The 20,339-nt window shown below is 35.2% G+C and overlaps 2 protein-coding genes across 2 annotated transcripts; one reads left to right on the forward strand and one right to left on the reverse strand.

The window, feature by feature from the left end:
* Window positions 1-1,267: 1,267 nt before the first annotated feature.
* On the reverse strand, window positions 1,268-2,203 carry LOC308233404 (olfactory receptor 52E2; the record flags this gene model as incomplete). The annotated part of the gene is made up of 1 exon (XM_080640335.1): window positions 1,268-2,203. One exon carries the CDS (start codon window positions 2,201-2,203, stop codon window positions 1,268-1,270), a length of 936 nt encoding a protein of 311 aa, XP_080496461.1.
* Window positions 2,204-16,150: 13,947 nt separating this feature from the next.
* Window positions 16,151-17,089, forward strand: LOC308233393 (olfactory receptor 52E2-like; the record flags this gene model as incomplete). Its single annotated transcript, XM_080640323.1, has 1 exon — window positions 16,151-17,089. The coding sequence occupies one exon, from the start codon at window positions 16,151-16,153 to the stop codon at window positions 17,087-17,089; it is 939 nt and encodes a 312-aa protein (XP_080496449.1).
* Between the last annotated feature and the right edge of the window lie 3,250 nt (window positions 17,090-20,339).

Consider the following 20,339-nt stretch of genomic DNA (forward strand, 5'->3'; position numbering starts at 1 on the left):
TGGAAGTTTTGTTAATTACATAAATGTTTAATGTTGGACATATGTAATTTTATCATCATAAAATACCATTAAACTATGGAAGAAATAAAAGATTAAAAGAAAGTAACATTTGGTATCTACTATTTAATCATTTCTTCTATTTCACATTTTTTTGTTTACTTTTTAACCTAACTTAAAAATGAAAGCTTTGCCAATGTTCCTAAATACACATAACACTCCTGTATTTCACACCTTAATTATTGACCATCACTATCCCATTTCCAATATCGTAAGGAAAATAAAACATGGATTTATCCTTGACACATCTCTTTCTCTCACAATCCACATGCAAATTTTGAGCCAACTGCATTTACTCTGCCTTCAAATTACGTGCAAAATCTGAGCATTTGTTGAGATAAAGCCAAGCTCTGAGTATTTCTTGAGATAAATCCAAGTTATTAACTTAATTACTAAAATTCAAAATATAAGTCTCTAAAAGAAATAGTAAGATATATATTTGAGATCTTGGGGAAGGAAAATATATCTTAAAAAAGACACAGAAAAGAAGATACCTTGAATTTTATCAACATTAAAATATTTTATTGTTTAAGGAAACAAAAGATGAAAGGGTAAACCACAGACTGGGAGAAAATATTTATAACACACAGTTCTAACAAAGTTCATGTAACCAGACATATAAAGATATTCTATAAGTCCATTATTAAGAGATAAAAATAAAAAATATAAAAGAGTGGGCAAAGAACTTGAACATGTACTCATAAAAAAGATATGTAATATCAAATTAATACAAGAAAAATGCCTAGAAATTTTAATCATAAAGAAAATACAAGTTATCTCTTTAATAAAATGCCCTTTCATGACTCAGTAGATGCAGACAAATGATTGACAACATGAAGTGGTGACAATACAAAATGACAATACAAATAGGGAACAATTATAAATCTCATAAATTGATGGTGGAGGGTGAAAAGTATTATAATGTTAAATGTACATTCTGCTACACCCCTCCTATGACCTAAAAATTTCACTTTGTAAAGCATGGGGGAAAATAATATAACCTGCTAAATAAAATTATAAGGAACAGAGAATACAGCAATGGATATTGAGAAGTGGTCTGAAAAAAAGATGGAAATAAGATACTTTCAGAAGACAGTCAACATAAATAAATATTTTGACATAGTTTTTGTGAGAAAGTATTTTTCTAACTTAAGTTTCATAAAATTTCACATTAAAAATCAATTATTAGGTGTCATTATGTTTCCATTCCTTATTTCTGAAATAATATTTTCTTCACACAGTCATAGATCTGCTTAGTTCGGACTCCATATATGACAGGGTTGAGCATGGGTGGCACCACGACATAAAGATTGGCCAGGAGTATGTGGATATAACGAGGGACATTTCGGCCAAAGCGATGTGTCATGAAGGAAAAGAGGGCTGGTGTATAGAAGGCAAGAATTACACAAACATGGGAACCACATGTGCTAAGAGACTTGAGCCGGGCTTCGTTGGAAGGAAGGCGGAAAACAGCACGGAGTATCTGAACATAAGAAAGGGCAATGGCTATAATGTCAAACACTAGATTACAAATTGCACATAAACCATAAATAATATTGATCTTGATGCTGGCACAAGATAGGCGAGCAAGACCCATGTGCTCACAGTAGGTATGAGGAATGACATGATTCCCACAGAAGGGCAATCGCAAAATGAGAAATACAAATGGAATCACAAAAATAAATGCCCTCACTACCATACCAAGACCAATCACAGACACAATCTTGTTGGTGAGGATGGTGCTATATTGGAGTGGGTTGCAGATGGCCACGTAACGGTCATAAGCCATTGCCAAGAGGACTGTGGATTCCATCAGTGTAAACTTGTGAATAAAAAACATCTGGGTGAGGCAGGCTTCAAAGATGATCTCCCTGAGATTGAACCAGAAGATTCCAAGCATCTTAGGGATAGTAGCTGTGGAGAGACCCAAGTCAATGGTGGCCAACATGGCCAGGAAGTAGAACATAGGCTGGTGTAGGCTGCTCTCAGCCTGGATCACAAACAGAATAGTGAGGTTCCCTATGAGTGCAATCATGTACACAGCACAAAAGGGTAAGCCAATCCAAATGTGGAGCGTTTCCAGTCCTGGGACCCCCAGCAACAAGAAGGAGGAGGGGTGAAACTGAGTGTCATTGGGAAGAGACATCCTGATAGATAATGCATAAGTCTTCAGAAATTTATGTTCATCCAATATACAGGTCACCAGGTAGTGTTCTGTAGCTTTGAAAACCTAAATATAATTTAAGAATACTTAAGCCAACTTCTCTCATTATCGTTATTATCACCAATAGAATCTCCCCTTCAAGTTTGACTAATTTAGGATACTGCCAGCTTATAAATATAGTGATGACAATTAGTTCCAGTTAATTAAATGACAACACAGAGGGATATTAACTATCAGCAAAAAATGGAAGTCATCAACATTTATGCCAACATATAAAATGTACTTTAAAGGGTTAAAATTGATCCATCTGTTAGTATTGAGCCATATGTTTTTACTGATTTTTTTTTTTTTTTTTTTTTTTTTTTTTTTTTTTAGAGAGAGAGAGGTTTCTTGATTACCTGGTGAGTCCCCATTAACCTTTTGTTAACTTGATCTCTTTTAGAGCACACAAAGATTGATGGAACACATGCTCTCAGCATCCTGTATCATCATTTAGGGGGACAGTATAAGTTTGTGTTCAAGAACAAGGGCTCTAGAGTCAGAACACTTTTATTGTTGCTATATTAATTAACTAGCAAAAGTGACATTAGAAAAGTTATTTGGCCCAGCCGTTGTGGCTAACTGGTTGAGCGTTGACCAAGAGTTCATGGTTTGATTTGGAGTCAGGGCACATGCCTGGGTTTCAAGCTCAGTTCCCAGGAGGCATGGAGGAGGCAGCTGATTGATGATTCTCTTTCATCATTGATGTTTCTATCTCTCTCTCCCTCTCCCTTCCTCTCTATAAAATCAATTAAAAAAAAAGAAAGAAAAGTTATTTGCATTGTGCATATAAGTAAAAGGATGGGAATTGTTCTGTATCAAAAATTAGAAAATACCAACACCATTAATTTCATTATGGATAATTATTTAAAAATGTCTTTTGATTTTAAAGTCCATAAAGGAAATTGTCCAAAATCTAAGCTTTTCTCTGCCTAATTAACCCTCTCTCTCAATGCACTGCTTTTCAAAATACGAGAAAAGATGAGAGTTACCTTGCACATACCTCAGAGGGAAAATTAACATTTGTCATCAGATAAAAGCTCTCTCAATCTTATAGTGTTCTACCCTTAGGTTTATGTATCTATACATTGAGCTAAAGCTTTATTTTTCATGCTTTCCCTTTTTTTTGGTCTTAATATAAACCTCTCTCTATATATTTTATTTATATTTGTGATTCCATAACCATTCTCATAATTCACATAAACTATAACCTTCACTCTACTTGTTCTATCTTATTACACAACTTAAATACATTTTATCAATAGAAAATATGTGGACAAATTATGTAGTGAAAACATTCACACTGAAATAAATGCAAATGTCCAATCACATAAGATAAATCTTATTTGCAATCAGAAATTAAAAATGATTATAACTCATACATTATATTTTTAAATAACAGAATATGAAGATTTATGATAACAAGCATTAGTCTGTGTTAAAGAACAGCGATTGTGCACAACTGATTGGAGAAAACTGACCTAACATTTAGAGAAGATTGTTTAGTAACCATTATTATTAAAAGCAAAAATTTGGGCAGAGCAATTTAACTACTTGCCATAATAGGGACTAATATTCACATATATACATGGATGTACTAGGATATACAGTGATTCTTATTGTAAAAGTGCCTGTAATAAAATAGAAGTTGAAACATTGAAAGTGTCCATTAATAAAGTGATATTAAACTTAAAAATCTGTGGCATATTTTTTATGTAGTACTCAGAAGCACTTAGAATAAAGTATATTTATATAAACTGACAGGAAAACATCTAAATGAAAAAAATAAAGTAGAAATTTGATTTTTTTATTAACATTAAAACACAATAAAAGCAAACATATATTCATGTGTATTTATGAATGTGGTTATATAAATATATACATTTATATATAATTATGTATATTATTATAATTATGTGTACTATTATATAATACTTTATATATATGTGTGTATCTATAACCAAATACACAAACACACACACACACACACACACATATATATATATATACACACACACACTTATAAATACAGAAACGATCTAAAAGGATCATATTTAAGTTAGGAGATGTCTAAAATGTGGGATGGATGGAAAGGTATACAGACAGCATAATTTAGTTGTATCACTATGGTTTGATTTTTTTTAACAGTGCCAATGCATTCTATATATTCATATATTACCTGTGTATTTTGAAGTAAGTAGATAAATAATGCAGAGTTACAATTGTATTCATCAGACAAAAAAGAAATTACAAATAAGATTCGGCCTTCCATGTCATCTAAAATATTAAAAATTGTTCTAAACTCTTGAAATACATTTTCCCATATTTCTCCACATAGAAAACTATTCACCTATTTAATTCATGAAAGTGATGATATGTCTTTGTTCTTCATGATATATCTTCACACACAAAACCCCTCAGTAACTTGGTTAGAGCTGAAGTCTACTCACATGCCAGCTCCTTGAGATTATTTTTCTAGAAACCTTTATCCATCAATCATGCCCCTCTTTAGTGTCCCTATAGTTTATGCTCTTACCTGTCTTCTATCTCTTGTCACTTTTGTTTTATATTTCTGCATATTTTTCCTTTATTATATTACAAATTCTTACTTGTCTGAGGACATGCATTTTCATACATTTGCTGTTCCAATGAATGAATAAAGAAAAAGAGAAAAGGAGAAAATAAGAGATTTCTATTCATTTTCTGGTAAATAATTTCAATATAAATTTAAGGTAGTGAAATCACGATGAATCTATTTTAGTCCATACTATTTCTAAACAACTTTACATTAACAGTTTCCTTGATTATAATATTAAATCTTTCAAACACACCCAGGGATCACTCTCCAACAAAATTGAATTTTGTCTGCATTTTATTCCTTGTCTGAATACAGAATAGAGAAAAAGAGAGAATGGAGTGAAACTCATGCCTGCTTTGGGGGAGGAATAAAGTAAAGTGTAATATCTTCTGGATAAATTCTATATTCCTATCCATCTCTTAACAAAAGTAAAATAAGTCTGCGTGAATTGGTTTATACTAGGTATTTTATTATTTACATTGAAGACATTACCACTTAATCCTTAAGGGAATTTCTGGATAATCATAACACAGATAAAAAACAAGCTAAGAATGTTCATTTAAGCTTTCTGAAAATATTCTACTCTAAATTCAAGGAGTTGGAATTTGAACCCAAGTATAATTGTAATATTTGTAATCTTCACATTATCCCTTAAGAGATGAGTACTCCATAGGATTTTGTAAATGTAAAACAACAATGCATGTAAGGCTGCTTTGAGCAGCATGAAACATTGCTCAAATATAGATTTGCTCAGAATATAGGATTGATGAATCTATACTCCCAGCCTTGCTTCATCAGCCTTCCTCTGATGTACTGAACTAAGTAGAGAAACCCATGAATGGCTTTATTCTCAAAGAAAGTTGGAGTCTAATCTCAACCCCTAGCAGAGTAAAACAGGCAGTTACTCAGGTGTCACAAACCCAAATGGGTTCAGTTTTCTTAAGAAAACTTACACAAGCCTGTTTCTCACTAGAGTGCTGAAACCACAACATAGATGAGAGTGACTTCACACTGCCTTACCTCACCAGGGGTTCTGTGGGGATCAGGTTGAGCACCTACCTGGTCTGAGGAAGACATTAGCTCTCACAAGACTTGCAACTTTTCTGAATGAGCTCAGTTACAGACTTGTCTCCTAATTTCTGAGACTCCCATGGGTATGGGGTGGAGATGGCCTCCCCGTGGTGTCAAGGGAAGAAACCATTGGGAGTTGGAGATATGAGTTCAGAACTCAGGTTCTAAGTCTTCAGAGTTCACATATTTTTAAAAATATATATATTTTTATTTTTTAGTTACAATTGACGTACAATATTATATTAGTTTCAGGTGTAAAATCCAGTTATTAGACATTTTATTACTTACTAACTGCATTTTAGAACTTAATAACTTATCATCCCACTTAATCTAGTACCCCTCTGACACCATACACAGTTACCAGAATATTATTGACTATACTCCCTATGCTGTACTTTACATCCCTGTGACTGCTCTGTAACTACCAATTTGTACTTTTTATTCCCTTCACCTTTTTCACACATCCCCTTTACCCATCCCCCTCCATCTGGCAAACATCAAAATGTCTCCTGTATCTGTGAGTTTATTTCTATTTTGCTTGTTCATTTATTGTTCTTTTAAAGATTAAATTTTTGATAGATATGCATTTATTGCCATTTATTATTCATATTTTATATATTTTCTTCTTCTTAAAGAAGACCCTTTAACATTTTATGCAATACTGGTCTGGTGGTAATGAACTACAGCTTTTCTCATCTGGGAAGTTCTATCTGTCCTTTGATTCTAAATGACAGCTTTGCTAGGTAATCTTGGTTGTAGATTCTTGCTTTTTTTTAAAAAATATTTTATTTATTTATTTTTTTCAGTTATTCTCTGTCCATTTTTTAATTAAGGTATTATATATGTACATATCTTACCATTGTCCCCCCCCCCACCCTACTCCCATACATGCCCTCACCCTCCAATGTTTTGCATCCATTGGTTACTCTTATATGCATGCATATAAGTCCTTTGATAGATCTCTTATTTCCCCCACCTCTCCCTAACCTTCCCTCTGTAATTTGACAGTCTGTTTGTTGCTTTACTGCCTCTGTATCTATCTGTTTGTTCATCAGTTTATAATGTTTTTTATTATCCACAAATGAGTGAGATCACGTGGTATTTTTCTTTCATTGGCTGGCTTATTTCACTTAGCATAATGTTCTCCAATTCCATCCAGGTTGCTACAAATGGTAAGAATTCCTTCTTTTTTATGGCAGCATAGTATTCCATTGTGTAGATGTACCATAGTTTTCTGATCCAGTCATCTGCTGACGGGCACCTAGGCTGTTTCCAAATCTTAGCTATTGTAGATTGTGCTGCTGTGAACATAGGGGTGCATATATCCTTTCTGATTGGTGTTTCTAGTTTCTTAGTATATATTCCTAGGGGTGGGATTACTGGGTCAAATGGGAGTCCCATTTTCAGTTTTTTGAGGAAACTCCATACTGTTCTCCACAGTGGCTGCACCAGTCTGCATTCCTACCAGCAGTGCACGAGGGTTCCTTTTTCTCCACATCCTTGTCAACACTTGTCGTTTGTTGATTTGTTGATGATAGCCATTCTGACAGGTGTGAGATGGTATCGCATTGTCATTTTGATTTGCATCTCTCAGATAATTAGTGACTTTGAGCATGTTTTCATGTGTCTTCTGGCCTTCCTTCTGTCTTCTTTCGAAAATATTCTATTTAGGTCCTTTGCCCATTTTTTTATTGGATCATTTATCTTCCTTTTATTAAGTTGTATAAGCTGCCTGTAGATGTTGGAGATTAAACCTTTATCAGTGATAACATTTGCAAATATGTTCTCCCATACAGTGGGGTTTCTTGTTGTTTTGTTGATGGTTCCTTTTGCTGTGCAAAAGCTTTTTATTTTGATGTAGTCCCATTTGTTTATTTTCTTTTTGGCTTTCATTGCCCTAGGGGCAGTATCAGTGAAGAAGTTCTTTCGGCATATGTCTGAGATTTTGCTGTCTGTGGACTCCTCTAGTATTTTTATGGTTTCCCGTCTTATGTTTAAGTCCTGTATCCATTTTGAGTTTATTTTTGTGTATGGTGTAAGTTGGTGCTCTAGTTTCATTTTTTTACATGTATCTGTCCAATTTTCCCAACACCATTTATTGTCCATACTACCCAAAGCAATCTATAGATTCAATGCACTCCCCATTAAAATACCAATGGCATATTTCACAGACCTAGAAAGAACTCTCCAAAAATTCATCTGGAATAAAAAAAGACCCCAAATAGCCACAGCAATCCTGAGGAAGAAGAAAAAGTAGGAGGGATCTCAGTACCAGATTTCAAGCTGTATTACAAAGCCACTGTTCTCAAAACAGCCTGCTACTGGCACAAGAACAGACATATAGATCAATGGAATAGAATAGAGAATCCAGATATCGACCCAAACCACCATGTGCAATTAATATTTGACAAAGGAGGCATGAACATAAAATGGAGTCAAGACAGTCTCTTCAATAAAAAATTCTTGCTTTTTATCACATTGACTATTTTGTACTAACCCCTTCTTGTCTGCAAAGTTTCTTTTGAGAAATCAGCTGGGAGACCCCTTGCAGGTAACTAACTGCTTTTCTCTGGCTGCTTTTAGGATTCCATCTTTGTCTTTAACCTTTGGCATTTTAATTATGATGTGTCTTGGTGTGGGCCTCTTTGGGTTTATCACTTTCTATGCTTCCTGAACTTGTATGTCTATTTCCTTCACCAGGTTAGGGAAATTTTTCATTATTATTGTTTCACATAGGTTTTCAATTCCTTGCTCTCCCTCTCTTCTCCTCCTGGTACCCACATGATGACAATGTTGGTATGCTTATAGTTGTCCCAGAGGCTCCTTATACAATCCTAATTTTTTTTAAAATTCCTTTTTCTTTTTGCTGTTCTGATTGGATGTTTTCTGCTTCCTTATCTTCCAAATCTCCAATTTGATCCTCTGCTTCATCTACTCCCCTATTGATTTCCTGTAATGTATTCACTTCAGTTAGTATATCCTTCATTTCTGATTGGTTCTTTTTTATGGTTTCCATGTCCTTTTATGCTGTTGAAGTTTTCTCTAAGTTCAACTACTCTTCCCCAAGTTCATTGAGCATCCTTATAACCAGTATTTTGAACTCTACATCTGGTAGATTGCTTGTCTCCATTTTGTTTAGTTCCTTTTCTGGAGTTTTGTTCTGTTTTTTGTTTTGTTTTGTTTTGTTTTGTTTTGTTTGGGGCATGTTTCTTTGTTTCCTTATTTTGGCAGTCTCCCTGTTTGTTTCCATGTATTAGGTAGAGCTGCTACATCTCCTGGGCTTGGTAAAGTTGCCTTATATAACAGGTGTCCTGTAGGGTCCAGTGGCACAGGCTTCCTGATTATCCAAACTGGACACTCCAGGTGCACCCTCTGAATGAATTCTGTACACCCACCTGTTGTAGTTGAGCCTTGATTGCTGTTGGCATGGCAATGTGAGGGATTTAACCCCAGGCCAATTGACTGCAAGGACTAGCTTCTATAACCACGGAGGATCAGCTGTGCAGGGGCCCACTTCATGGAACAAGACTTAATTCAGCTGATCTCTGGTGCCCACTGAGTTTCCTTCTTGAGTGTATTGCTTGTGGAGGTGGTTGGTTGGTGCTTCAATATGGTCTGAAGCTGTCCAGTAGTAGCACTGGCTCTGGAACCTCCTAGAAGATGCAGGCCAAGGTCAGCCACCACCTGTATTCTACCTGCAGCACTAGCCATGAGCTATAAAGTGATCTTTAGATGGCTGCTACTTGTGCAGGGCTTGGAGGTGCCCAGGAGAGGCCAAGCTTAGTGAGAGGCACAGAGCATAGTGAGGCCAGATGATACTTGTTTGAGAAATTTTAAGGAAGTGTGAAGCATGAGCCAAGACAGTCCATTCATATAGAAAAGCCACTGGAAGCAGCTTGGGTGGGCCCACAAGTTAGGTGGGCTTGGGTCTCAGGGAATTATCAGGGCAGAGCTCCTGCCCACTTTGTGGGGGAAAGGCTCAGAAAAGGAACAATGGCCTCTGCCAGCCATTCTATCTGGGAGAAAGCTGCCCCTAAAGATCTCATCCTGATACTTCAGTTCCTCCCCTTAGTTCCCTGGTTCCTTTCAATCTGTTGTTCTAGCACCAGAGCTCAGAGTGATGAGTCCAAGTAAGTCTGTGCATGAGCCCTTTAAGAGATATGGCTGGGACTCCAGCAGTTTTCCATCTCACTCAGCTACAATTCCTATTGGTTTTTACAGCCAGAACTTATGGGGACCTCTCTTTCTGGCATTGGAACTCAGGGGGTCCTGGTGTGGGGCTGGGACTCCTCTCTCCTCAAGGGGGACCTCTGCAACTGAGATATCTTCCTGATTATTTATTTATTTATCCTCACCCTATGATATGTTTCCACTGATTTTAGAGTGAGTGAAGAGAGAAAGAGAGAGAGAGAGAGAGAGAGAGAGAGAGAGAGAGAGAGAGACATTGGTGTGATAGAGAAACATTGATCAGTTGCCTCCTGTATGCACCTTAATAGGTGATTGAACCTGCAGACTACGTAAGTGACCTGATCAGGAATTGAACCCACAACCTTTTGCTATATAGGACTTTGCTCCAATCAACTGAGCCACCTGGCCAGGCCCCTCCTATTTTTTTTTATCAGCCACATGTAAGTGTGGGACCAGCCTGTTTCACACCTCTACTTCTCCTACCAGTCTCCAAGTGTATTGTTATTTATATCTTTAGTTGTAGGACTTCTGTTCAATTAGATTTCAGTCAGTTCTGAATGATGGTTGTTGTGTAGTTAGTTGTAATTTTGATGTAGTTGTAAGAAGATTCAAGTACTGCATTTATATATGCTGTCATCTTGACCAGAAGCCCTAGAGTTAACATCTTCATACCAAGAGAATCCAAGAAGGGTTGGGGGAGAGAAGGTGAGCCTTTCTTTACTATTTCTCTGAAATCATATGTATGTATCAAGCAAGGAAATCTAGTGTATAATCCCTTCATTTTAAATAATGCCTTTTTATTTCTATTATAGAAAGATAGAAAGGAAAAACTAACATTAACCATAATGTAACCTTGATATTTCATTTAACATTATTCCATGATTTTCGTATTTATTTGATTTTGAATATTTCAATCATGTTTGACTTTAAATTTTTATATCATATTGTGATATACATATTAGTTCTTTTCATAGTTCATCAGAATAAACTTCAAGTAAAATATTTAGTTATATGAAATAAAATTGAATTTTAATGAACTTTTAATTGAATATAAACATTAATGTGGAATATTTGACATCTTTAAGCATGCAATCCTCTCAGCAATCTAGATTTAGTGTGCTTTCACATGTATTCCAAGCTCCTTTAAGATATCTGAACAATTTTTTAAAAAATTTTATTAAATTTATTGGAATGACATTGGTTTATAAAATTACATAAGTTTGAAGTTTACAATTCTATAATGCATCATCTGTATATTGAATTATGTATGAACCACGTAAAGTTAAGTCTCTTTCAGTCACCATATATTTGATCTCTTGTACTCTCCACTATCTACCCCTCTCACCCTCCTTCTCCTCTACTAACCAACCTTACTATTGTCTGTCAAGTTTTTGTTTGTTTGTTAGTCTTATTTGAACAATTTTAAATCTTTTTTTTTAAAATGTCAATGCTACCAAATTTTGAAATGTAGAACTTGAAATGATATCATTCTATTTTTACACTTCATTGTATTTTTTATGTATGTCTTAAGTATGAGACTTCTATAAATCACAATGTAAATTTGCCTACTCCCTAAAATTTATCTGTAAACCTTAATAAATACCTGGGTCACTTAACAGTTATGTGAAGCTATGCAAAGAGGTGGGAAAATTTTGAGTTGCCTGACAAGCACATCCCCAGCTGAGTTTGAACAAGGTGAGAGTCCAGCTTCTCATTTTTGGCTGTAAACAAGTGTCATCTTTGTATTAGATTCAGTACCATGTTGGTTTTCTTGAATGCTTTTTTTTTTTTTGACAACTCCACTGTTTAAAATGGGTCCAGGGACAGCACTGAAGTGTAATAGACTAAATATTTTATTTATTTATTTATGCAATGCACTGGAATAAAATAATACTTTTTCTAGTGTTCCTAAGGGCAAGAAGGTTATAATGTACTTTACGGAGAAAATACCTGTGTTATATAGGCTTCTTTCAAGTATGAGTTATAACACTGTTGGTTGTGAGTTAAAAGTTAATGAATGGAAAATATGGCACACCCAGCCAAAGGGAGAGGAAATTTGTCTATCTGTATATAAAGCCATTCTGGAATGTACTAAAGTAAATTCTGTTGTGTGTGGTAAAGAGATGAAAAAGAGGCTAAATTTGTGGGTTCATGAGATAACAACTAATAAAAAAAGGTGACGTGGACAGCACTGTTGCAAGGTCAAAGATATTTACAGTTATATCACTATCATCCAGAATCAGAAAAACGTCACGTTCTTATTGACTGTGCTGGCTAGCTAGCACATTTCAAAGGGCATCAAGGCATGAAAAGCATTCAACCTACTGCTGAGGCAGGTTCTGCTTATCAGGAGGCCAGAGAAAATTTTTTAAAATGTCTGCTAAGTATACAGGAGAAGGATTCTGTGAAAGAGCAGGTTTTCAATGCTGACGAGACTAACTTGTTGTGTAAGAATGTTGTGAATGAAAGTATATAATACAAGTGGATGCCTAAGCTCCTGGCTTTTAGCCATTTAAAGACTATGCAATTAATAATTTGTAAGAGCTATGTATTAAATGAGGTGTCTTTAAGGAGAAACACACTTTAAATAAAGATTGTATATTCACTGATTGACAAAATGTGACAAGAGGCTACAGGAAGCTAACTGCAGTTCCCTTAGGAGCAATGGTTCTATTTTTTTAATTTAGTGTTCAGAATGACTTTATAGAACACTAATGGGAATAGTGAGAATTGACTATGTGTTCCTGTGAATACATATATATGTGTGTACACACACATCTGCACAAACACACTGTCGGAGGGTGGGCTTGCTCTCTTCCCCCCTTGGGAGAACTCTTGGGCTGAGGGAATCTCTCCTGAGCAGTGCTAGGTGGGAGGAGGGGTGATGTTGGTAAAGTAAAACTTTACTTCATATTCTTTCAATCTGTGTTTTCTCCTTCTATGCTCCACCGGTTTCCTATAACCTCTCCTCTGGATTCTGGAACTCTCACAAAGGTCTTTTCATAGATTTATGGTTGTTATCTTGATGTTTCCACAGGCAGGGGTGGGGGGTGACGGGGAGGTGGGGGGTAATACTACCTCCTATTCTGTCATCATACTACCCTAAATCTCACTTTTCTGCCTTCATTTCCTTAGAAGCCAGAGCTCCTTATGTCTCTCTCTTATTGAGTTAGAGCCAGATTAGACATTAGATCCCCAGAGACATCGTGTCCTTTACAAAATGCCTCTAGGGGATTTTTCCATTGGAAGCTCCTCCCAGGCAAAGAGTAGTGCCCTCAAAAAACTGAGCAGGTTGAGACAAGGTAGAGACCGGATTCCCGGTGCTCAGCCTGGTGAGTCTCCCCATGTCCCAGCTCTCAGTGCATCCTTATTTCACAGTGATGGATGAAGGAAGAAAGAAGCACAGGAGAGGAAGAGAAGAGACACGGGGTACACTTTGGGGAAAGAAGACTAAGGCTGAAACGTAGGAAATGAATAGGATCACATTTAGGAAGGGCCATATAACACTAGATTTCAGCCTGAATCCTTTTGTTGTGCATTTTAGAAAAATCAATTTCCTGATATCTAAAGAATGACAGATAACATAGTGTTTTTTGGAATAGGTTCAAAATGTTTTAAATTATTACTTGTTTAAAACTATGACCACATTTATCTTATCTGAATTTTATAGCAGTAGATAAAAATGCCCGTTATTTGCTTTCTTTTCATTACAGAGTGAATAAGTTTTAAAGTTAGTTTCAATGCAATTAGTCTGATGGTGGAGCTCATACTTTTAAGCATTGCCAAGTTCTGTGCTATAATAAACCCAAGGAATGATGAGGATTTAAACTAGCTCTATGAGAATAGAACAAATGTACTGATTTTAAAGATATTGAAGAAGTAGAATCAGTTGTGTTTTTAATGTTTGGGAGGGGAAGAAGATGCTATTCAGATTTTTTCATCTAGCCAGTTCACGGAATAATAATGATGCAAGACAAACAAGTACAAAAGTTCATTTTTTCTGTATGTCTTCAAATTATTGCTACACTGTATTTTTACTTAACCAGCTAATAAGGCTCTATTGCAGAATACAATATCTGAGTTGGAGATATAATTTCCTCATTATTTTATTTTTGACCACAGAATATAATACCATCCTTCCCTCTAAGAACAACTAAAAAAAATCTCACAAAACCCAGAAAGGTAGCTTATTCTCTTCTTTAATGATGACCTCTGCCCCTACTAGCTAAAGTAATTTTCTTATTTTTTGAGAATCTAGTGCACGTAGGAATGATGAAAAAAAGGAAAACATTATTTTCTTAATTTTCTGAGACTATTTGACTACATTTCTGATCTTCCCAGATGTTATTTATGAATATAAAAGCTTTATTTAATACAAGAACTTGCCATTGGAACTTACACTGATAAATCACAGAAAATTTTGCTTCCATAATTGGATCCTACTTTCATTCCTTATGTTGTCCATGTCACACCTTTTTGCAATATTCATTGTTCCATGACCAGGCCAGAACATTATAGTAGAAAAACTTTATTCCTTTGGATACTTTACAGAGTGTATCACACAAATGACATCTATAGTTCTTAGATCCCTTTCCAATGTTTAACATTTACTCCTAGGAGTTCCCTGTTTCCTCATCCATATTGTACTTTCCTTTTATTACGTATTTATCATGAACAGGAAGGACACTCTTCTTGGCTTTGTTTCCCAGATATCAGTGTCTTCATAATACCACAATTGTCTTAGTGAAACTGTGATCATAATTAGTATTGTTCTTTGGAATCCTCCAGTGATACCAAATCATGAAAAGGTACTTTTTACTACAATACAGTTACACATAATGAATGGTCAAATGCTTTGAAAATACACACTCTAACAAATGCCCTAAGTAAAGTACATGAAATTACATAAGAACAGTGTAAGTATCATTGAAAATTATTGATTCAGTTTGTTCAGAATATGCTTTCTATCTAGTTTCTTCTTCAAAATATTTGCCATGTATCTTAAACACTTAAAAATGCAATTGCTTCAGATTTATAATGAAGATAAATGAAGATATCTCTTTTTTAGATATATGTGAGCTTAAAAGAGACTGTGCTTGAGTAAATGTGTGTGAAGAAGAGGGCTGTGTATATATGACATGAGGGTGAGGCATGGATTATCTTTTTCTTATGTCCATTATCTTTCCATTTCAATTGAATTATATTCTCTCCACTTTCTATTTACTTTTTATGCACCTTTACTAATTATAAGCATTTTAAGCATTTGGAAAGTCATGTAAGCTATTTCAGGTTCAGATCCATATGTGAAAATTCAAGTTAAGTGTGTTTATAAAGATTAGGGATGATATTTGCAAAGGTTCTGACAGCATTAAAGTGGTAGCAGTACCTCAATAAATGGTAGTTGATAATGTTTTCACTACATTTACTTCATATTTTGTAATAATAAGAAATAAATATTAACAAATGGGTTGATTTTAATCTTTTAGATTTCTTTTTAGTATTTGAGAATACATCTTAACGCGTCTGGGTTTCATCAGCACTTACTGCCCATCTTGTATGTTAACTTGAGTGTTACTATTCAACCAACCAAATGGAATTAATAGAAATACGTATTTATAGAGGCTGATAGAGCCCTTTGAATGACAAAATTGAAAGTAAATTATGTTGGTGATGATAAAAGAAGGTAATTAATGAAGCAGATATTAACACAAAATCTTAGCATAATACCAATGAGGTAACCATTGCAAAGGAGACCATTCTTCTAACAGAGGAAAAACGGTGCCAAGAAGGATGAATATATTACGTAGAATTTTTTATTACAATCTACGTGTAACTTCTTTCAAAGCCTTCTTATTGATAATTCACATTTCCACTTTGCTTTTTACGTAGTACATTTCTAATTGTGTGAATTAACTAAGAAAGAGAATATTCACAATTGTATGCTGTCATTTTTCTTTAGGTTTAAAACATTGCAAAGTTTTACCTGGTAACCTACGTACAGGTTGGCAGTAGCACATTTGGAAGGAACATGGACTTATGCATTACCCATCAGGATGTCCCTTCTCAATGACACTCAGTTTCACCCCTCCTCCTTCTTGTTGCTGGGGGTCCCAGGACTGGAAACGCTCCACATTTGGATTGGCTTTCCCTTTTGTGCTGTGTACATGATTGCACTCATAGGGAACCTCACTATTCTGTTTGTGATCCAGGCTGAGAGCAGCCTACACCAGCCTATGTTCTACTTCCTGGCCATGTTGGCCACCATTGACTTGGGTCTCTCCACAGCTACTATCCCTAAGATGCTTGGAATCTTCTGGTTCAATCTCAGGGAGATCATCTTTGAAGCCTGCCTCACTCAGATGTTTTTCATTCACGACTTCACTGGTATGGAATCCGCAGTCCTCTTGGCAATGGCTTATGACCGTTATGTGGCCATCTGCAACCCACTCAGATATAGCACCATCCTCACCAATAAGGTCATTTCAATGATTGGTTTTGGTGTGGTAGTGCGACCATTTATTTCTGTGATTCCATTTGTATTTCTCATTTTGCGATTGCCCTTCTGTGGGAATCATGTCATTCCTCATACCTACTGTGAGCACATGGGTCTTGCTCGCCTATCTTGTGCCAGCATCAAGATCAATATCATCTATGGCTTGGGTGCTATTTCAATCCTAGTGCTTGACATTGTAGCCATTGCCCTTTCTTATGTTCAGATACTCCGTGCTGTTTTCCGCCTTCCTTCCCGTGAAGCCCGGCTCAAGTCTCTCAGCACATGTGGTTCCCATGTTTGTGTAATTCTTGCCTTCTATACACCAGCCCTCTTTTCCTTCATGACACATCGCTTTGGCCGAAATGTCCCTCGCTATATCCACATACTTCTAGCGAATCTTTACGTTATAGTACCACCAATGCTCAACCCTGTCATATATGGAGTTAGAACCAAGCAGATATATAACCATGTGAAGCAAATATTATTTAAAAATAAGTAATTAAAAAGAAATAGTGCCTAATATATATGAGATGAAATGCCTTATTATATTAAATTCAGTAAATTTAAATGTGCTTGATATAAATGTTTTATTTTGGCTCCCTTCTGTAAGCATTTTAGTGAATTCAGACAGTCAAAAGTCTAAGCTTTGTTATCCAACTCATATGGAAAAATATGGCTCATCAGTCTTTATATGTAATTTTTTTATCAATGCTATCAGTAGATATTAAGTAGGATTTACAGAATGTGCCATATTTCTGTGCACTAGCTACTCTATATCATTCTTATGGATTAAATATAATGTATTGATTTCAGAGAGGAAGGGAGCGGGAGAGAACGGTAGAAACATCGATGATGAGAGAGAATCATTGATCAACTGCCTCCTGCACGCCCCCTACTGGGGATCAAACCCGCAACCTGGGCATGTGCCCTGACTGGTAATTGAACCCATGACCTCTTGGTTCATAGGTTGAGGCTCAACCACTGAACCACACTAGCCAGGTACAGTATTCTAGCTTTATTCCAGCTGTGATTAATAAAATTTAAATGTATAAATCTGTAAATACTTACGTTTTCTATTAAAATTTTAAAGGCTACCTTATGTGCCTTTTTTTAACAGTCTTTTATATATCTCTAAGCATTAACTTTTCTTTGTATTTCCATGGCCTAAAAGATAAGTTGAAATCATCAGCAAAAGCACTGAAACGACCTTTAAGTCCTCAGATATATTTATAATATAATGCCCATAAATATAGAAATATGTAAATGTCCATAGGAGGAAATTTATAGTTCTAAATACCTAAATGTCTCTATATTTATTAATGAATCGCATCACTAATTAATAACCTTCTCACCAAAATCAGGTTTTGATGGCTTCACTGGTGAATTCTACTAAATATTAAAGGAAAGGAAAATACAGCAACTACCTAAAATCACTTCCAGAAAGAAATCACTTCATTTTATGAAGCTGGAAATACCCCAACACCAAAGCCAGCAAAAGATATTATCCAAAAAATAAACATTTTTTAAAATGCTGACTATGTCTCAAAAATATTTCTCAGGAACAGATGCAAAGATACTTGATAAAATACTAGGAAAATGAAGCTAATAATTTATAAAAATAACTATATAGCATGACCAAGTGGTGTTCATTCCTGATATGCAAAGCTGGTTCAACATTCAAAAACAACCTAGAACATCTGCTTAAGGGAGGAAAATACTATTCATCATATGAATGATTAAAGAAAAAATTTAAAATATGTTTTTATTGATTTCAAGAGAGGGGTTGAGAGAGGGATAGAAAGATAGAAACAACTATGAGAGAGAAACATTCATCAGCTGCCTTCTACACTCCCACTACTGGGGAATCAAACCCAAAACCTGTGCATATGCCCTGACTGGGAATCAAACCAGTGATCTCTTGGTTCATGGGTGGATGCTCAACCACTGACCTACCCTGGCTGGGCCAGAAAAATCTTTAAAGAAAACAAGTCACATATTTATAAAAACACTTGCAAACAAGGAATAGAGAACTTTCTCAACTTGATTTAAAAATAATCAAAATCTACAACTAAATATATGCACAATAAAAAATAACCCAACTTAAATTTGAGCAAAATATTTGTCTATACACCTCATAAATATACAGATAGAAAATAAACAGATAAAAAGATTCTCAACATATATTTCCATAAGGAACTGCAAATTTTAAAAGTACAGTAAGATTTCACTACCCACCACTAAAAATGGTGAAAATTAAAAATAGGTAAAGCAATATCAAGAGTAGGTGAGTATGCAAAGCAATAGAACCTTTCATCATTTTTGGTGGGAATGCAAAATGGCACAGCAACTTTGGAATAACGTTTGGAACTTTCCTACAAAGCTAAATATAGTCTTGCCATAAAATTCAGCAATCACACTCCAAGAAATTTACCCAATTAGTTTGAAAACTACATTCACACAAAAACTTGCACATATACATTAATAGTATTATTTTCATAATTGCTAAGAATTAGAAGCAATGAAGATTCCCTTCAACTGATAAGTGATAAAAGACTATTCAAATTGTGCTATACCCATTGTATATAACACAATGGTTACTATTCCGCATTAATAAGAAATGCGATATCAAGCTATATAAAGACATAAGTGAATTTTAAATGCATATTGCTGAATGATTTCACTTAGAAAAAGCTAATCTGAAGAAGATTCATATTCTGTTATTCTAGTGATATTATATTCTGGAATGAGCAAAATTAAAGAGACAGTAAATATATTCATGTTTACCAGAGGAAAGAGGAGTGAGGGTTGTTAAATACAGGAGGCACATGGGAATTTTTAAGTTGGTGAAATATTCTGTATGATACTATAAGGGTAGATGCATGATACTATACATTTAACAAAACACATAGAATTATACAACTTAATGTATGTAATTTTAAAAACACCGTTTAGGAGTTCAGAGGATCCCAAAATGAAATGCAGATTTTGACAAATACAGTGCATCATAAATATAGGGAAAAAGAACAACCTCATTAAAGTGGATGGGGGAAAATGTGTTAACCTAAGTAACTTTGGAAATGAGTGGAATCTGAGAGACTAAAGGCAAAAAATAACCATGCATAAGCACTGTACTCCAGTGACTAAGTTTTTCCCATGGGGATTACAGGTTAACACTGCTAATACATATTCATACTGTTATTAAACTGTTATGAATGGATGGCATATGGTGGTGGCCAGATTTCTTTTTTGGGAGGTAGGGGAGAACAAGATTAAATCTTTATACAATTGAAAAATTCTTAAAGAGATTTATTTTTACAATCTATTGGAGATTTTCAGATTAGGGCCAGCTAGAATATAGGAACAATCTCCATGTATGTCAAAAAGACCAATTACAATTTTTAAAAAAAATATATTTTTATTGATTTCAGAGAGGAAGGGAGAAAGAGAGATAGAAACATCAATGATAATAGAGAATTATTGATTGGCTGCCTTCTGCATGCCCCCTACTGGGGACTGAGCCCAAAACCCAGGCATGTGCCCTGACTGGGAATCGAACCGGGAATAGCCTCCTGGTTCATAAGTCGATGCTCAACCACAGAGCCATGCTGGCCGGGCCGCGTACAAATTTTAGTAGTTAATTTGAAATGCAATTAAACTGCATTTCATAGATTCTGTGCAAGATTTGGTTAGGCTTAATTTATACTGAAATGCTTCTCTCCTATAATTATGAAACTTTCTCTAATTTTAAC

Source organism: Plecotus auritus (assembly GCF_963455305.1).
Source record: "Plecotus auritus genome assembly, chromosome: 9".
NCBI lineage: Eukaryota > Metazoa > Chordata > Mammalia > Chiroptera > Vespertilionidae > Plecotus > Plecotus auritus.